The sequence below is a fragment of the Lissotriton helveticus genome, chromosome 11, assembly GCF_964261635.1.
Source record: "Lissotriton helveticus chromosome 11, aLisHel1.1, whole genome shotgun sequence".
NCBI classification, from domain to species: Eukaryota; Metazoa; Chordata; class Amphibia; order Caudata; family Salamandridae; genus Lissotriton; species Lissotriton helveticus.
The window spans coordinates 603,224,732-603,241,863 of record NC_136072.1 but is presented as its reverse complement, the minus strand read 5'-3'; the positions used below and the strand labels follow the sequence as shown (position 1 = coordinate 603,241,863).

General features: G+C 40.9%; 1 protein-coding gene across 2 annotated transcripts in view; it reads right to left on the bottom strand.

Annotated features, from left to right (window-relative positions):
- The window catches only part of PLS1 (plastin 1), a 470,894-nt gene that overhangs the window by 43,850 nt on the left and 409,912 nt on the right, over positions 1–17,132 (bottom strand). For both annotated transcript variants that reach the window (XM_078666421.1, XM_078666420.1), the window contains exons 10-11: positions 15,892–16,084; positions 4,953–5,031 (exon numbers count right to left, since the gene is read on the bottom strand). In XM_078666421.1, coding sequence (XP_078522547.1) covers positions 4,953–5,031; positions 15,892–16,084 — 272 coding nt within the window. The remainder of the gene's footprint in view (positions 1–4,952; positions 5,032–15,891; positions 16,085–17,132) is intronic.

Here is a 17,132-nt window from a genome sequence, read left to right as displayed (position 1 = left end):
ACGGGATATTGACATCATAATAGCCGCCATCTTGGGGGAATTTGACGGGTAGCGGTGCAGCAACCTGTTCCCTCCCACCCTCATCCGCTTTAAATGGCCATGTCCATCTGGCCGCGCAGCGGACGAGCGCAGCGGGCGTGCCGGCGGCATGCCAAAGGCAAGCCCGTCTGCGCCCGCCGCGACCTTTCCAGGGCCAGGGCCAGAGATACTGCAGGTTTTGGCCCCTTAGACTCCATTTCGTATAACAAGCAGAAACTGCTTTCCCTTAGACCAAAGGAGTGTTCCTACCTTCTCTCCATTCCCCCTGATCTACCTGCCAAGTCTTACCCTTGCAAAGCATGTGGCCCTAGACAGAACCGAAGCACCCCAGCGCATCAATGCCCACTTTTAAAGTCCTCGACACAGATTAACCAAAAGACCCAAACCCTTCAGGCGGGACTTATTAACTGTCGTTCCCTTGTGAAACACTCCCTGGACATCTTTCAGACCCTTAATGAAAAAAAATGGGACCTACTCTTTTTAACGGAAACGTGGTTAGGAGACGAAACCAATCCTGCACTGTGTCTAGCCATTCCAACAGGCTATCACATCCTATCCGCCAACCGGCACAGTGACAAACACGGTGGAGGAGTCGCCATCATTTATAAATCTCATTGGACGATTTCGTCCTTCCCCTATGATCAAATTGAATCCATTGAAGCACTGCCCTTTTGTATAAAACTAACTCCCAATTTCTCGTGCTCTAGCCTGCTGGTATACTGGCCACCTAAATCCAGCACGTCATACCTACCCCGCCTCCTAGATTTTGTGCTTCAAGCCAGTTCCCGCTATGCAAATTTCACCCTGCTCGGAGATTTTAATCTCCACGTGGAGGATACATCTGATTTGTCTAGCAATAACTTTATATCGACCCTCACCGATTGTGGGTTAAATCAGCTGATCACCATCCCCACACATAAGGCTGGACACATGTTGGACCTCATTTGCTCAAACATTTCGGATATCACAATCAGTGAGCCTAGCCCGGTGATCTGGTCTGATCACTATTTTATTCCTTTTTCGCTCATCATGCATCAACTAGATGGACCAAGGATACTAGCCAAGGAGTTTGGTAGAAATTGGAGCAAGATCTCTCCGGATTGTGTAATTGACCACCTTCCCTCTGCTGCCCCCCCAGGAACCTTAGACCTGGACATACGATTGGCCAATCTTAACGGCTGGGTATCTCTGGCTATTGATTCCATCGCCCCTCTTCGGCCTATAAAGACTTATCACTCAGCTCCCTCTGCGCCCTGGTATTCAGATGAACTTCGCAAATGTAAATCTGCCTGTAAGCTTCTTGAACGCTGTTGGAGACAATCCTACTCTGCTGACAGCAAATTCAAATACAGAGCCGCCATTAAAGATTATTGGAAAATGATCATAAGCCACAAACGATGTTACCTTGCGGAGAAGATCAACAAGGCGCATGGCTCCGCAAGGGAGATCTTCAACATGGTCAAAACCTTTACTGACCCCCAGGCCCTTAATCGCCAATCCCCAGTGTCACAGTCTCTTTGCACACAACTTTCCGATTACTTCGAGGAGAAAATAGCAACTCTCTATGATTCCTTCCCTACTTCCGATAGTCATGATACTAGGGAAAACTCACCAGTCCCTTACGTTCCATCGCAAGTGTTCTCAAAATTTGAGGAGATCACTGAAGACCGCTCTCTTCAAGAACTCCTCAAGTGCAAGTCAGGATCACCTAATGACCCCTGGCCGGCCAAGCAATATAAAGTTCTTGCACCTTCCCTTAATATCCATCTTAATGGCATCTGGAATGACTCCCTATGTACCGGAGTATACCCAGTATCTTGGAAACACGCTTTATTGGTTCCCATCTTGAAAAAGGCCAATGCCGACCCGAAAACCCGGCTAGCTATAGGCCTATCTCTTTACTTTCTGCCCCGGCCAAGATTCTTGAAAAACTGGCGCACCAGCAACTCGCCGGATTTATAGAATCTAACGGCCTATTCCACTATTCCCAACACGGGTTTCGATCCGGTCATAGTACTGAGTCGCCCCTGATAGAAATGGCCGACTCAGTACGGTGGACGCTGAACAGGGGTTCGAGAGCGGTGTTGGTGCTGCTGGATCTTTCCGCAGCATTCGACACCGTCTCTCACCCTGTCCTGCTCAACTGCCTCCGATCACTAGGCATCCAGGGCATGGCACTCAATTGGATTTCTTCTTTTCTGTCCAATCGCACACAACAAGTGTTTACTCCACCTTACACCTCCACTAGCCGCCCGCTCAAATGGGGGGTGCCCCAGGGCTCCTCACTAAGTCCTCTTTTATGTAATATTTATTTTTCTCCCCTGGCCAAGTTAATCTCCCAGACAGGAATTAAGATGACATCTTACGCAGACGACATTCAGCTTCTGTTCTCATACAACGATTCCACCCTGACCACATTTGATCCTCTGAAAAACTGTCTCCGAGACATAGCTCAGTGGATGGATAATAACTTCCTGAGATTGAATGCAGGAAAGACCGAGGTTCTTTTTTTCCATCAATCCTCCCCTCTGGACACGAACATCTGGTGGCCGGCGGATCTGAGCCTTGCCCCCTCTCCTAGGGAATCAGTAAGAAACCTAAGATGGGACACTAGTCTCTCCTTCCACAGCCAAGTTCACTCAGTCTCCGCCGCCTGTTTTTCAAAAAATCAGGATGATCAAAAAATTCATTAACTATTTACCTAGCAATACTAGAAAAACAATAGTCCAGGCATTAATTACATCTCATCTGGACTACGCCAATGGTCTTTACCTTGGATTAACCACAAGCTTGTGGCATAGGCTGCAAATAGTTCAAAATGCTGCTGTTCGGCTAGTTTGTGGCATCTCTCTCCGAGAACATATAACATCTTATCGTCGTAAGTTACACTGGTTGCCTGTCCACAAAAGGGCCGAGTTTAAAGCTCTGACTTTGGCCTATCGGGCCACAAAAGGACATGGATCTGCCTATTTATTATCATGCCTCCGTCCCTACAGCAACGTCAGAAATCTCCATTCTAATTCCAAATTTTTACTGGTCTCTCCCAGATTTAAAAATGCTCGTTCTGGGGGTAGAACTTTTCAAGTGTGTGCCTCCTCCCAGTGGAACAAACCTTCCATTTCCCTGCGCAAGATCCAGGAGGAACTTCCGTTCCGCAAAGCGCTCAAAATGTTTCTTTTCTGCTAACTGAGTCCCCTGACAGGATTTAGTACTTTGAGCACAAGCGCCGGAACACCTCGTTGGGGTGCGCTATATAAAAGACACAAATAAATAAATAAACCCATACCATATATAAACCAAAATTAGAGAGGAGAGGAGAGAAAAGAATAGAAAGAAAGAAAAAGAGAAGACCGTTTTTACCAGTGCATCCCAATATTCAGTCTTTCCATCTTTGAACCAGCCTAAGATTCGCTAATACGTTGCTTTTTCTGCTCGAGCTAACCCCAAGATATCTCCTAAATACACCTTACTCCTCTTTAGTTCCAGCAGGGCGCACCCTCCTTCTTTAATTTTATTCCTAACATCTTTCCCAATTCTTTCATGCATACTTGGGTGCCTCCTTCTCACAAGAATAATTTCTAAGCTCTGTCCCACCCAATTACTTTCCACCTTACCTTTATACTGCCTTTTAAAAACCTTATTAACTCATTGATGTTTCAGGCATTTTAATTTGATTTTGATTTCATTGCTTACTATCACCTCTGCAGTAAGATTTTCAACTCTCCAGCTCTGGGGCAATTGCTCTTATGTCTGCAACAAATCGCCTCACCTCCACTGGTCACCCAGGATATTAGACTGATCTTGGTTGCCCTGCAGTTTCTGTAGAGTTCATCATCATTCACCTCTTGAGACTCTTTTGTCTCACTACCTCTGAGGATGGTGGAGGTCTTTTTTGTTTATTTATTTATTTAGAGCAGAGAGTAACATTTTATCAAAAATGATCAACGTTGCAACCTGTATTATTTCATTACATAAGACATCAATGGGATTGGGTGGAGTTAGAGAAACAAATATTGGTGGGGAAAGTGAGAGCAGGAACCGTAAGGACACGCAGGCATCTTAATATGTGCACAAGCACATACCATAGACCAGGGAGCACTTTCCTTGCTTCAGTTATATATACAATAATTGACACATTTCTACTATTGGTGTCTCAGCAGGGAAAGCTGACGTCCATCACCCTCAAGGTCCAAGAGAGGTTTTCTATTGGTGTTTCACAGGTAGTGTCGGGGAAGCCAGATCTGTCAGCGAAAGAGTGTTCCCAGAAGGTAGAAGGACTAGAATCGGGGTGGTTCGGGTGCAGTTCGGCATGTCGATTAGCTGATATTAAGTCGTGGAAGGGAGTATATCGGGATAGGCTATCGGACAGGTACCTGTGGAAGTCATAATAATGGCTTTGAAGACTAGTGTTAGAAATTGTAGAGGAGATTTGGTCCTTGGATCATTTGAGAAGACCCCACCCCGGTGACGACGAGGAGGAGGAGCAGAATTATTGGTGGAAGGAAGGTGCAGCGTGCATCCCACTTCAACCCTCCCACGACCTTCGCCTACAGAAACCTTTGCCTGTTTGGACATGTCTGGGCATTATTGGGTGGTGTCGACAGTATGGCTACATATGTGGACTAGTGCATGTAAAGGGTTGGACTACTGGTTTCTATCTTTCAGGAAGTCATCGCGTGTTGTGTGGCGTCTTCGTGACTGATAATTAATATGCATTCGAATCTCCTGCTGTGTGTGGGAACGTTCGGTCAAAAGAGGCTATATTGACTTTGCTGTGTGTGTTTGTTGATCTGACGTTAGTGGGTATTTGTGTTTGTTTTAACCTATGCTGTTAAGACAATTCCAATAAAGATTACTGAAAAATAACCATGTCACAATCGGGTAGCTAATATAATACAGAGTTTAATATTTACCTGTACAAATGGTTCACATATGGACTTACTCCCAGGGAATTCATCCAGTTCCGGAAAGTCCTTTCCTCTTTGCTTTCTCCTGTGTTGACAAGATTTCGGTCATATTAATGTTTTATGATCATGAGGACACTGTATTATTTAGACTCGTTTCCTGCTGCACCTTCCTATACAGTTACCACAATTCCCTATTAAAATAAGTCCATCATTATCCCGACTTGCTAAGCACTTGTCTTTAAGTGTGCTGCACAATGGACAATCCACCACTATATAAGCATGTCTACTGTTGAACAAAACCGCATTCGTGTAAAAGCAATATTCGTTGTCTCATGTTTCCTGATCTGTTTGCATATTTAGTGCATGTCACGTGGTGTTATCTAATCAATATTCACACCTTCACCATTTGTTTGCCAAAACTAAGAAAAATAAGCATTGCTAAAACCAAGATGGTGTAATGGTTATTTTTCCTATGCCACACAATTGAAAAAATGCAACCACCTAAACATAGCGGCCATATGCTTGCAATACACATTTTTAAATAATATAACATTGACTGATCGGGCCTTTTTACAAGTGATGTTTATTGATGGCAAGCATTTCAGATACACAACACATTTTATTCTTATTTGTAAAGGAGACAAGAATAAATCACTACCCATACAACCACTAAAATTACATGTAGCTGTAATGTCACAATGTCACTTAAAAGCTTTATAAACACAATGTTAAACAAGCATTAACAAAAGTCAATAGGTCTCGCGTTTGGGAATTGTTGGTTTTGCCAATGATTTTTAGCCATGCTGTAAAGCATCCCTGATGCTGTGCAGCATAGGTAAAGAAAACAAAAAAAGGCACTATAACATGTCAACCACGTTATTTTGTAGGCATTTGCTCCTACAAAATAACACAAGTGAGGCTTTTCTGTTTACAGAGTTAAATTGGTAAATAAAAAAATAAGTAATGCAAATCCTTTATTTTGACGCAAGTGTGGTGGGAGCAACAAGGAGGGCGCTGGTGGGGGAAACAACATGGAGCCCCACAAACACACGCCTTACAGGGCCATGAAATCCCTGCTATGCGCGCCCTACAGGGCCATGAAATCCGTGCTATGCGCACCATATATACCCATCACTGTGTTTTCAATTATTGAAAAAAAAACTCTGCCTCATTACCAATGAAAATTGAATGATTATGGCATCCCTTATTTCACATCCTTTGCCTCCAGTAATCTGTCTCAGACCACTTCTTCCTTTAGTCTATTCTCCCCACCTATACTCACATCTTTTCTCTCAAACACTCTTGCCACATGCTTCTATTAATTAAACAACACTCGCATGTCTCTAGCTGCCTTGTCAAGTCAACTGATTCCTACTGTCTGGTATTTACACTCCCTCCTTCAAAACTACTGTGATATTCTGATACAATAACAACTGATTTTGTTTATCATTCCTCTCTGTCTGAATATTGTGTGGGGCTCTCCCTCCTTCTCTTTAAACCCTAGAAAAGACTGGTCTTTTAACATACTCATTCCACTGCTCACCACCAACTAACACTGCAATCTTCTGCATATCTGGTTCCAGCAAACGCACAACAATGAGATAGCACACATCGATATCCCTAACTTCATAACCCCAGTCCTCCAGTCAGTACTTTGATAAGATAATACTGTTGACTATTATGTCACATTTGGGTATCACTGGTGCTGCACAGTTCTGGTCGTGGTCCATCTCAGTGTTCCAGCGTTCCTTCTTCCTCCACACCTGCCTCATTATTAGTCAGCGATGCTCAAGGCTGTGCCCAAGGTCCACTTCCCTTCTCCCCATTGACAACATCTCTGAGACCTTGCTTCTTGTTTAGTTTCTTCCACCTCACATTTGCTCAATTCATCCTTTGCAACCTCTTCTTTGCAGAGTCATGCAAAGTCAGTGGACTTACTACCCCTCTGGCTTCCAATGCTCTTTGCCTCCATGCTATCTTGTGCTCAACCTCACCAGGAGCAAGATCATCTACTTAGACTAATTTCCTGCTATCAAACTGTTCAAATCACCAACATATTCAATTTCACCCAACTCAACCCCCCCTTCCTTTCTCAACCTGAAAATGTATGACAGACAAATAAGGAATGGTGTATTGAATGCCAGTGAGAATTGAAGAAGATTAACGTCTTGTCAATATCAATATTGCAAACATTTTTATTCAGGTGGTGAAGATTGTGTTCTCAATTCCCTCCCTGAGATCCCTCAGATTAACAAGTTCCAAAGTTGGATATTGCATTTGTCTCATCTCAATTCTCAAGATTGTATTGATCCTCTGGGTAGTCCTTTGTAGGATCTCCTACAGTACGGTCATTCGTCCAGACAAGGGTTTTAGACTTACAAAGCTAAAACCTCATTTAGGTATTCCTTGCATTTAGTGTTCTAAAGTTTGTAAATTATTGCTTTAATATAGAGTAACCTTCTATTTACTTAACATCTCCAATTCATTCCCTTTGAAGTATGTTCCATAGAGAAGGACTTCTGAATGAACATACATAAAACGCATATAGCAATAGTAAAATAGTCACAAGGTAGGATGCTGAAACACTCGCTCGCACAAAAGCTTCATGGCTACATAGTATGGAAGAAACAGGGATTTTCATAGAAATATGTCATGATTTTGCTTACAATATCCTAAAGAATGCGGACAATGGTGAATTATTGTTTCATTTTGTCGTACGGTTTATACTTTCTCAGTAAAACTGTGCTTTTGTTGGACAACATAAACATCAACACCAAGCCCACCATCAGGATATGTTGGCTTAAGTCCTGGCTAGCTCACAGTGCACCATCTGTACTCCTAACCTAGCAAGGTAATAGGTGGTATGTGCAACGTCTGAACATGACAACCCTGAAATGCTCCTCTACGTAAACAATGGAGTGATGTCGTATATATAATAAACATCACCCATGTTGCCATGTTAGAGTCCTAGTCAGGCTGTTATTATTGATTCTACCCTAACAAAGCTGTTGCAGAGCGAAAAATAATTGACATCATTTTGCGCAGTAAGCCTTAGCTTTCGTGCCGAATGTTCAAGGCTCTCATAATGTGCCTACAAATATGTGTAAATGTAAGTAAAGTTATTTAATGAAACATTATCCATACAGGCAGTCAAGCAAAAGTCTGTCAAATGTCAACGTTCAAGAAGGATGTCAATTTTAAATGTGAGCATGTAAAATGGTGGTGATCTTGACCGGGCCTAATGCGACCACATGTTTTCTTTCTTGTTTGGATTTCATTGCTAGAAAATATAATGTTTTGATAGACAGCACAAGTTTCCCATGACAAAGTTCTCACTGTGCATAAATGAATTGTTCATATTGAAAGTGCTGCAAAATGAATTGATATAAATAACATAAAATTAAGATTAAGAGAATGCAGGATTTTGAAACCTCATAAAATTAAAAATATATATATATTTTTTAAAGAATGGAAAGCATAAGAATATGTGTATTTGTTTAAGATTGAAAGCAGTATTAGTGCACAATTTGTGAATAACCAATTAGACGACCCACGGTCTGATGGCAGTGTGGTTGAAAACACCATTCAGCATCTAGGTATGCGTTGTGCCTGATATTTGAGGGTCTTTGACCGTCCAGCACATCTACTGCTATGCCAAGAGAAATAAGGTCAATTTGTTTTCTGCTAACAAAAAACAATCCAAATTTAGGGAACCACTTCTTTATTGATGTTCAGGCCTACCACAAAATGTACAATAAATGGGAATTATTGTCTTCCACCTCTGGTTACATTATCGTGTCCAAAGTACCGTACTGTTCCAATGAAAGTGAATACACACAAAAATGGAATCGTACTATCACTAACACAACAGTTGATGGACATTGTTGGTTTGTGAAGAATCTTAAAAACATACACGGAATTATATAGCCAGCAATTGCACTTGGCTCCACGACCTCTAGACTACAATCTCATCGTGTTGCTACATTGACCTTTCAATAACTCTCCTGCATTTTCAATCATTATGTTTTCTGTTATCCTTTATTATTTTTTTAATAACATAAGAGGATAGATAGTGGGTTGCTGACATGAACACCAAGGTCCAGATTTGCTATGGGCTTGTGTTGCTTTTGAGTCATACACAGTAACGATAGTCAACACAAACCCTTAAGTCAGAATTACTTACCCACGCAAAGCAACCATTCTTGACTCTGCGTGGCTTAGTAAATCTAGAGTAACACAAGACTGCATAAGTCGCTGCATTGTGTAGCACTGCGTTGGGGAGGTGTTCCATGGGTGGAGTCTGGGGGTTCCCACGCATTCACCTATGGATTTTGGCGCATTCACAGATTTACTAAGAATAGTAAGAGAGAATCTGGAAATGCATCAAAATGGTACTCCAGCAGAACAGAGGCGTAACAAGGATAAATATGTTTATTTCTCCTCGTTATTTCCTCTTTCTATGTGTGCTGCATTCTGTAGCACACATATAAAGACGAAAAGGCGTCTGAGGATTGTTTTTGTGCAGGAAGCTGCCCCTACCTGCACAAAAAACATCCTGTCTGTAACGCAGGAACCCTTGCACCATGGTGCAGGGTTCCCTGCCTTGACGCTAGGCAGTCCTCAGTGCACTAGCGAAGGGAGAGAGCAGGAACGCATCATATCTTTGTAGATATGGCGCCTTCCTGCTCGCTCCCTGTCATGCAGTGCAGCAAGTTGTCTTGCTGCATTGCATTGCATGACATTTTAATAAATCCGGACCAGTGTCTGTTGGTTCCTACTGCAATGCTAGATACTTCAGGAGAAATAGCTAAGTATCACTCATTTACACAAATGTATCTGTTACAGGTTTTTAGTGACAGACCAATGAGTGTCATGTCTCTAAAGTGCCAGGTTATAACCCCCTTCACTAATGAGCAGTTCCTAGCTGACTAAATGCACTCCTTCCACTCTAATGTAACTTCCTTTGAGTTTCCAGAATCCGGGCAATCACAGGGCAGTGCCAGAGGGGAAGGCAACAACATAATGTTACCTATTTCCCAGTCCTATAAGAAGCCTATGTGGCCATCTTGTACATATCGATGGCACTGGCACAAACATGTCGGAAATTATATTCTATAAACCTCTAATTTCTATGAACGAAAAGCCGCATAATGGGCATACTCCACATTTTATGATCACCGAAAAATTCAAGGAACTGTTGGAAAATTAATAAAAACCTTCATAAGGAGCTGTGGCATGCACAGGTCAAAGCACTTCAGCCAAGAAGGTATGAGAAAAGGCATGAAAGAACAGAAAAGCAAAAACACCCCACATATACTATGTTGGTAAAATCATAAACATACTTTTCATTTTAATTCCTAAAAGTAAAGCAATTTTTGTACTTTTATTTGAACAATGGAATGTTGGGAGCTGCATTGAAAACAATGGATTGCTAATGACTTCTAATGGCCGGTAGAAGCCTGCGCTCCAATATTCCAATGTTGTTGATTCACAGATGTTGCTGTGAACAAAGGCCTCATCGAGCCCGGGCTCCATGAAGCCTTTGTTTTATTTGTTAGAACATTCTGCCCTCCAGTGGCAGAATATTCTAATTCCCTTACAGCCCTCCATTGCAGGGCTATACTGGCATTAAAGTTCTGCTCCCTTGTTGAAGCCCCTCATCTTCAGCTCGGGCCTTTAATGCTAGAGAGAGCCTTTAATAACCTGTATAGTCCATTACAGCGGGCTATAATGGTATAATATAACACTGGAATGTTGAGAGCTCCATTGAAGACAATGAAGTAGCTTCGGACCTATCTATAATGGTTGGTATAAGCCCAGAGCTCCAAAATTCCAATGGTTGTCTTCATGTTTCTCCCTTTTTAATTTGGAACATTCTACCCTTAGTGGGTGGAATGTTCTAATAGCCTTACATCCCTTGTGCCTCAACCTATACCGGCTCTTAAAGGCCCTCTCCCTGCAGCTCAAGCCTATAACTTGGGTTTAGGGCCTTTAACCAGCGGCCTATAAGGCTATGTTAATTGTTTGGTGCATGCTAAAGTCTTAAACATGGCAATCTCACATTTTGAAATGAAAAAATCTGTTGCAATTTCAGATATTTTGAGGTTGATGGCAGAAAGTTAACATATTGAAGTGCAGCCCTTCTTATAAGACATGGGTATCAAGGCTAGTGTGGAAACAAGTTTTACATATGTGGAATTTATATAGCATTAATCTGGCCACAGTGTAACATGGCGTTCTATAAATGTGGGACTTAAAGTGGGGGTGCAAGAGGCTAACATGGAATAAAAAAGACCGGTCCAATTGTACCTCCACTTAAGACGCCTGTCTTGGTTTACATAACTGTGAGTGCTACTGAACCCCGAAAGCAAGGACCTCGTTTTTGAACACTTATTAAACAGCAAGGAGTGATACTATTAGGAAAACAAATGACTATGTATCAGTTGAATAACCCGTGGAAGAACCTACATTTACAATGACATATATACATTTATCATTGGTGAAACACATAAAAAACATTGATAGTAATCTAAACGTTTTGAAAAGAAGACTTGAAAATAATAGTCATCATTCAGATGGAAAGCTAACCCCATTTTCTGTACGGCGAGGAAGGGGGTCAAAGATCTGCATACTCCTATGAAATTGTGGCAAAGCACTATTGAGTTGAAGAAAGCATTTCTAGCTAACTCTTCTAAGATAATATAACTGTCAGCAAAAGTAAAACGATATGTAGGTTCAGAGGTGTAAGTGAAGGCTTAATCTGGCGTGTGACAAAATGTAAGATTATGTTACTTTTTAAATTTTTGGGTGGTGAACCATGATTGAGGGCATTCAAATGATTTTAAAAGTCACGCCTAAAGAGAAAGTGCAAGAAAAATAGCTAAGGTCAGGAGTTCTTCTGGAAACTATGGGATCAACTAAATGTTAAAGGGGAATGTACTCAAATGTTGCTTTAGCTGACGAAAACAGAAAGACCTTCTTTAGAGGTACCACGTAGACAACCATCTTCTATAAGATGCAGACACAGTGACTAGCTACAGCTACAAATATAACCAACAAGTAGAAGACAGTCATGAGGAATTATCTTTGAAACATCAAAACTAATGCAACATGAAACAAATGGCATTTGGTACCAATGATGTATTCCACTTGACCATATCTCCCATGGACGGGGTAATACCTTTCATTGGACCAATGTAAATCAAACAACAATTACTCCTATTCTTGACAGCAGTAAATCTAAGACCATTTCCACAGTGGATAAGGGTTGTAGAAAAGTTTATTCACAAACTAGTATGTTTATGGGTGTTTCCAGACTCTCAAGGGCATTCCCTACCTCATAATTATATAGTATATCATTTCAGGAACATTGTTGGGTTGACTCGGGCTCTTCCACTATTTAAACACTTGTATTGTTTTGCCACGAGACAATAGAGGGTGTCACTCATCACTTAACCATTCTCCATCTTCTTGACCAGCTCAGTGTTATGAATCACAAACGCGGTGGTACACTTGTAAGAAAGGTAATTTGCAATTGTATATTAAATTTACACTACTAAATGGCATTATGAACTGCCCCAGGGTTTTAGGTCATTAACAGATTAGGAAAGCATTGTTGATTTTTTGTTGTTGTGGATTGGTTGTACATTCCTACATGCTGATAGAGACATTACGCATTTAAACTTCATAATCCGCATATTAACTCCCAAAAATGATAATTCAATCATTCACACGAGAAGAAACAGAAAGGTAAAAAAAGTAAACATAGGTCAAAAGTGTTCTAAACACAGTCCAGTACAATGCCACAGCAGATGATCTTTATGCCACATCTGGAAGTTTCTTCTTTGATAAGATTAATAAGGTATTCCTCCCACTGTTTACTCTGTAAGATTTTGCCATTAAACGCACCGCACTCTGCAAAATCAGATTGAATCAGAGATGTAGTGTTTCAGTGTAGCTGCTGTTGCGGGTAATTAGCATGACACATGGGACAAAGATCATCCTTTGTGAACAGTGTATAGTCAAAACAAACGGTGCAGCAATCACAGCAAATTCCATTCCACACATGAATACTGTACCTAATCTAGCAGGAGTCAAATCTGTGTCAGATAAGGCAAAAGAGGAGAGCACACCAACATCAATTTCATGACCAATGCACTCAGTTTGGCTTCATATATTTATTATACGACAGTATATACGTTGGGTCCAACATACAATGGGACTTATTACCTAAAGGAGGTGCACAAACATGACCTGAATTTGGCAAAATGCCCAAATATAGAGATTCGTAAATTCATATGTGGATTCATATCAGGGGGTCTGCGACCACAAATGTAGCAGTTCGTGGAGGGGATGTGGGCCTGGTCTGCTATGATGGTAGCGATCAGACATCTGAATTCTAACCAAGCGAGGATGAGGTTCTCAAACTTGTGCAGAATATGTGAAGCAAAGTGGTAGTTTGGAATAAAAAGATATATATTTTAAAAGATTTGTATTGGTGGACTGTAAGGTTTGATTTGGTGGACTTTGAGACCTATGGCATGACAAGATTGCAAGTGTTAAGCATTTGTAAGAGTTAACAAAACATTCAATGGAAATTCAGTGGCAACACCTATTGATTTGTCTTTGGACTGGGTGAGCCCTTCATTAGTAATGGGATCAAACAGATGTTTACTATTGCCATGATGTCTTAATTGGAAGAGATTGATTTCAATTGTGTCCGGCCTTACAGACTGATCATAGAATTAATCTCCATATTCCTGTATCTGCAGAGTAACAGGATTACTCTAGAAATGATCTTTCAGTGTTTGTCAGGACTAAATCAGATATGACTTTATAGGTTTTTAAGTTTCCTAGACTGCACAAAATTTAAGTGTGTGATTTTAGTTGAGTGCACAATATCTACTATAGTGCTAGCTCAACTATTATAATGTATGTATGCTTGTGCAAGATTGATCTCCAACATTTACAACTAGTGGTAAACATAGCTCTAATGCTCATCCCAAGTTTGAGGCACTCTGACCATAGCTCTCCAGATCAGTATCGATGCTCAAGTGTACATGCACTGTTCACAGACTACGTTGCAACTCACTTACGTGATAAATAAGCCTATTCTCATAAAAAGGATTTCGAATGAGTAACAGCAGTTTTACTATCAACACATAGATTTACAGCTATCTGTAGCTGGCAGGGATCCGGCTGTTCAAGATATGAAGTAAAGTACAACCTTACTTTTGCAGCGATAGCTGGGCACATAGTAAATGGGACAAGCCTTTGAAGCAATCTCAAGAGAATTAATACGGCCATGTATTTTACCTGCTCACGTTTAAGCAACCAGGAAGCAAATCTAACAGTGAAAGACATGGTCAAGCATGCTAGCACAACACTGTGGAATTATAGGATTCGTTCTGAGAAAGTAAAAAAACATAACAGGTCCCACCATATTCACGTGGGGCACTAATGCTGACATGTTAGCCATCTCTACTTCAAACTTCCAAATAAAAACTGAGGAAGAAGATGAAGATGGGAGTAAAGCACTGCGAGTCACACACTAACATTCAAAGAGTAAAGGTAATGTGATATAATTCCTAGTACAGTTCAATTATAATAATTAACAGCACGCAAATTCTGCCATCTGTCGATGGAGTGGGCAAGGCTAGAAATGAACCAGGTTCTTATGCACTGAACTTCTGTATATTGTGTGTAGATTTAATTTACATTATAAAATGAAAGATGTAAACGTAATAGCATATAATGAGTAAGGGATTTAGGATCCTTCTGCCACTATGAAAACTGAAACATCAGATAGGTATAGAACTTAAGGCAATGTAGGTGATATAGATATAAGGGTATGTAGACTCTGCGTCATGTTTGTAATGCCAACTAACATTTCCCCGCCTGCTCTGCAGCGCCTAATCAAACAATGCTGCAGTTGGAGATGGTGAAATGTCCGCGAGTAGAGTGGGGACGGTGGCAATGTTACGGGGAGGGAACTCCCTATAAAAACAAAACAAAATGGAAATCTCTAGGGGCAGACTTTTTTCTGTCAGTTAGTCCAATAGTATTACCCAGGATCTCTCCTTATTGCTGATCCTGTGATTTACTCCATTGTTGTAAGAGTCTCTGCCCACACATTGCTGCACTCTGGAACATGACCACAGTATCTGAGTCAGTGCCCCATGTATACCACATCCCCGCCAGAATTCTCGGACTCTGGTTGTGTCTATTGCATGTACTATGCTTGTTGTGTAGGATCGTCAACATAAGATTTTGCATCATTTTCTCTACAAAATTGTTCGCCCTCACCAGAATGTAATCCTATTGCCCATCATCTAGTTGTGGCCAGCTCCTTTCTTTATTATTTTTAGCCCTATATCAGAATTCCTACATTTTGTGATAGTTTTCCAATGTATAATTAACTTCCTTAGGGCTTTTACATTTTTATTTCTTAACAGAACTGTTGTTTGGTTAGCTGTTACGTCTACACTATATACATTTTCTCTGCAGAAGGCATTGCTGCCTGACCCAGGCTATCAACGTTAAGCTATTGATTGCTCACAGGATCTAGTTTGCCTTTGTGATTTATGGTTTTGGATCTTGTGAGAATTTGGTTACAGCTTTCATCAAGACTGCAGCCTCTCGGCCCCAACGTTTAACACTCCAAATCACTCTGTTCATTTGCAATATTAACCCCATTTCTGATGTACTTCAACATAATTTGACATTCTTTATCAATGAGCAAAGCAAATCAAATGTAAACGCAAGAAACTCACAGACAATCAAATATTAAGAAAATGAAAGTAAAGTGGTGTTACGCTTTTAAAAGGATTTTCATACATGTTTAACTTGCAATGGGTTAGTTATTATATGAGCTACTACTAAACCAGACACTGCTCAACATTTTCTTTATTAGTTAATGGTGAGATACAAGATCCATGCAACTCACCTTCCAGTAAATTGGAATAGTCAGAGCTGTTGGGCTTGTTTAGGGCAGGGTACATGTTAAACAAGTTCGCCACAAAAGCTGTGTTGAGTTTAGTGTTCCCAGCAACCACATCACCCGGAGTAACAAATTGTCGGCAGCCCATCCTGTCTGCTTGTTGAAGCATCAGCTCTGCCCTTCTCAGATCGTTTTGCTCCTAACAAGACAAACAGCAATTCACATATTTAAGATGAAATTTACAAGTTGTAACACATGATTTTTGCAGAGGACAAAATAAAGCCACGATAGTGTTGAGATATTTTGACGATACAAGTTTTTTATTTTGGAGAGAAAACATTTAATACAAAGATCGAGGGCAGAAAATCATGTCATTCTCTTGTTTTTCACTCTCTTTGGTTTGGTTAGTCAACACTAGTTTGGGATGGAGGAGTTTCGTTATATAGACACGTTCATAGCAGTGTTTCTATGAAGAGTTGATATATCTCTTAATTATTTTTTCACAGCTTGTCAGTTTGCTACAGCAGAAGGCATGTAAGTGGTTTTTGCGAGTTTTTCGACCTACGGATTGTTTTCTTTGCACCTTGAGGGATATAAGGACATAAGGTGACCCGGTAAAAATCACTAACGCACTAATACCCGACACACCGCTAGTGTTGACATTTGAACCATGGATCAACTCACTGGCTTTCACAGACACCTGACACTGTTAATATTTATTTATAAGAAACAGTATACATTATGTGTTTATGTTTATTCTAGTACTGTTCCCTGATGAAGGGCGTACCATATGCCCGAAATGCATTGGATTGGATTTTGCTTCAGTAATGCCGATGTAAAGATGTCTATAATTTGAATGAAATTTAACGAAGTCCAAGAAGAATTGGAATAAAAACGTTATAAGTCATGATATGACCCAGTGTGGAATCCTCATTTTTCAATAGAGGAATTTGAGTGTGCCTATAGGGATGCGACTAACGCACTGTTAGAAGCACATCCTTGAATACATACCAGACGCTCATGGACGTAGGACGCCACCTATAGAGCACCTAAGAAGTCGGATAAACTCTGATTTAATCATATATGTAATTATTAAACTTAGGATGTGCACCATCCTCAACCTCTAAGATTACATAAAGTCAGCTCTGCCAGGATCAAAATCTGCAGCTTGCATTCACTAACACATTTCTGCAATGACTGCTTAACCTATATAAAGATCGTTCAATCCTACCAAAGACCTCCAGGCA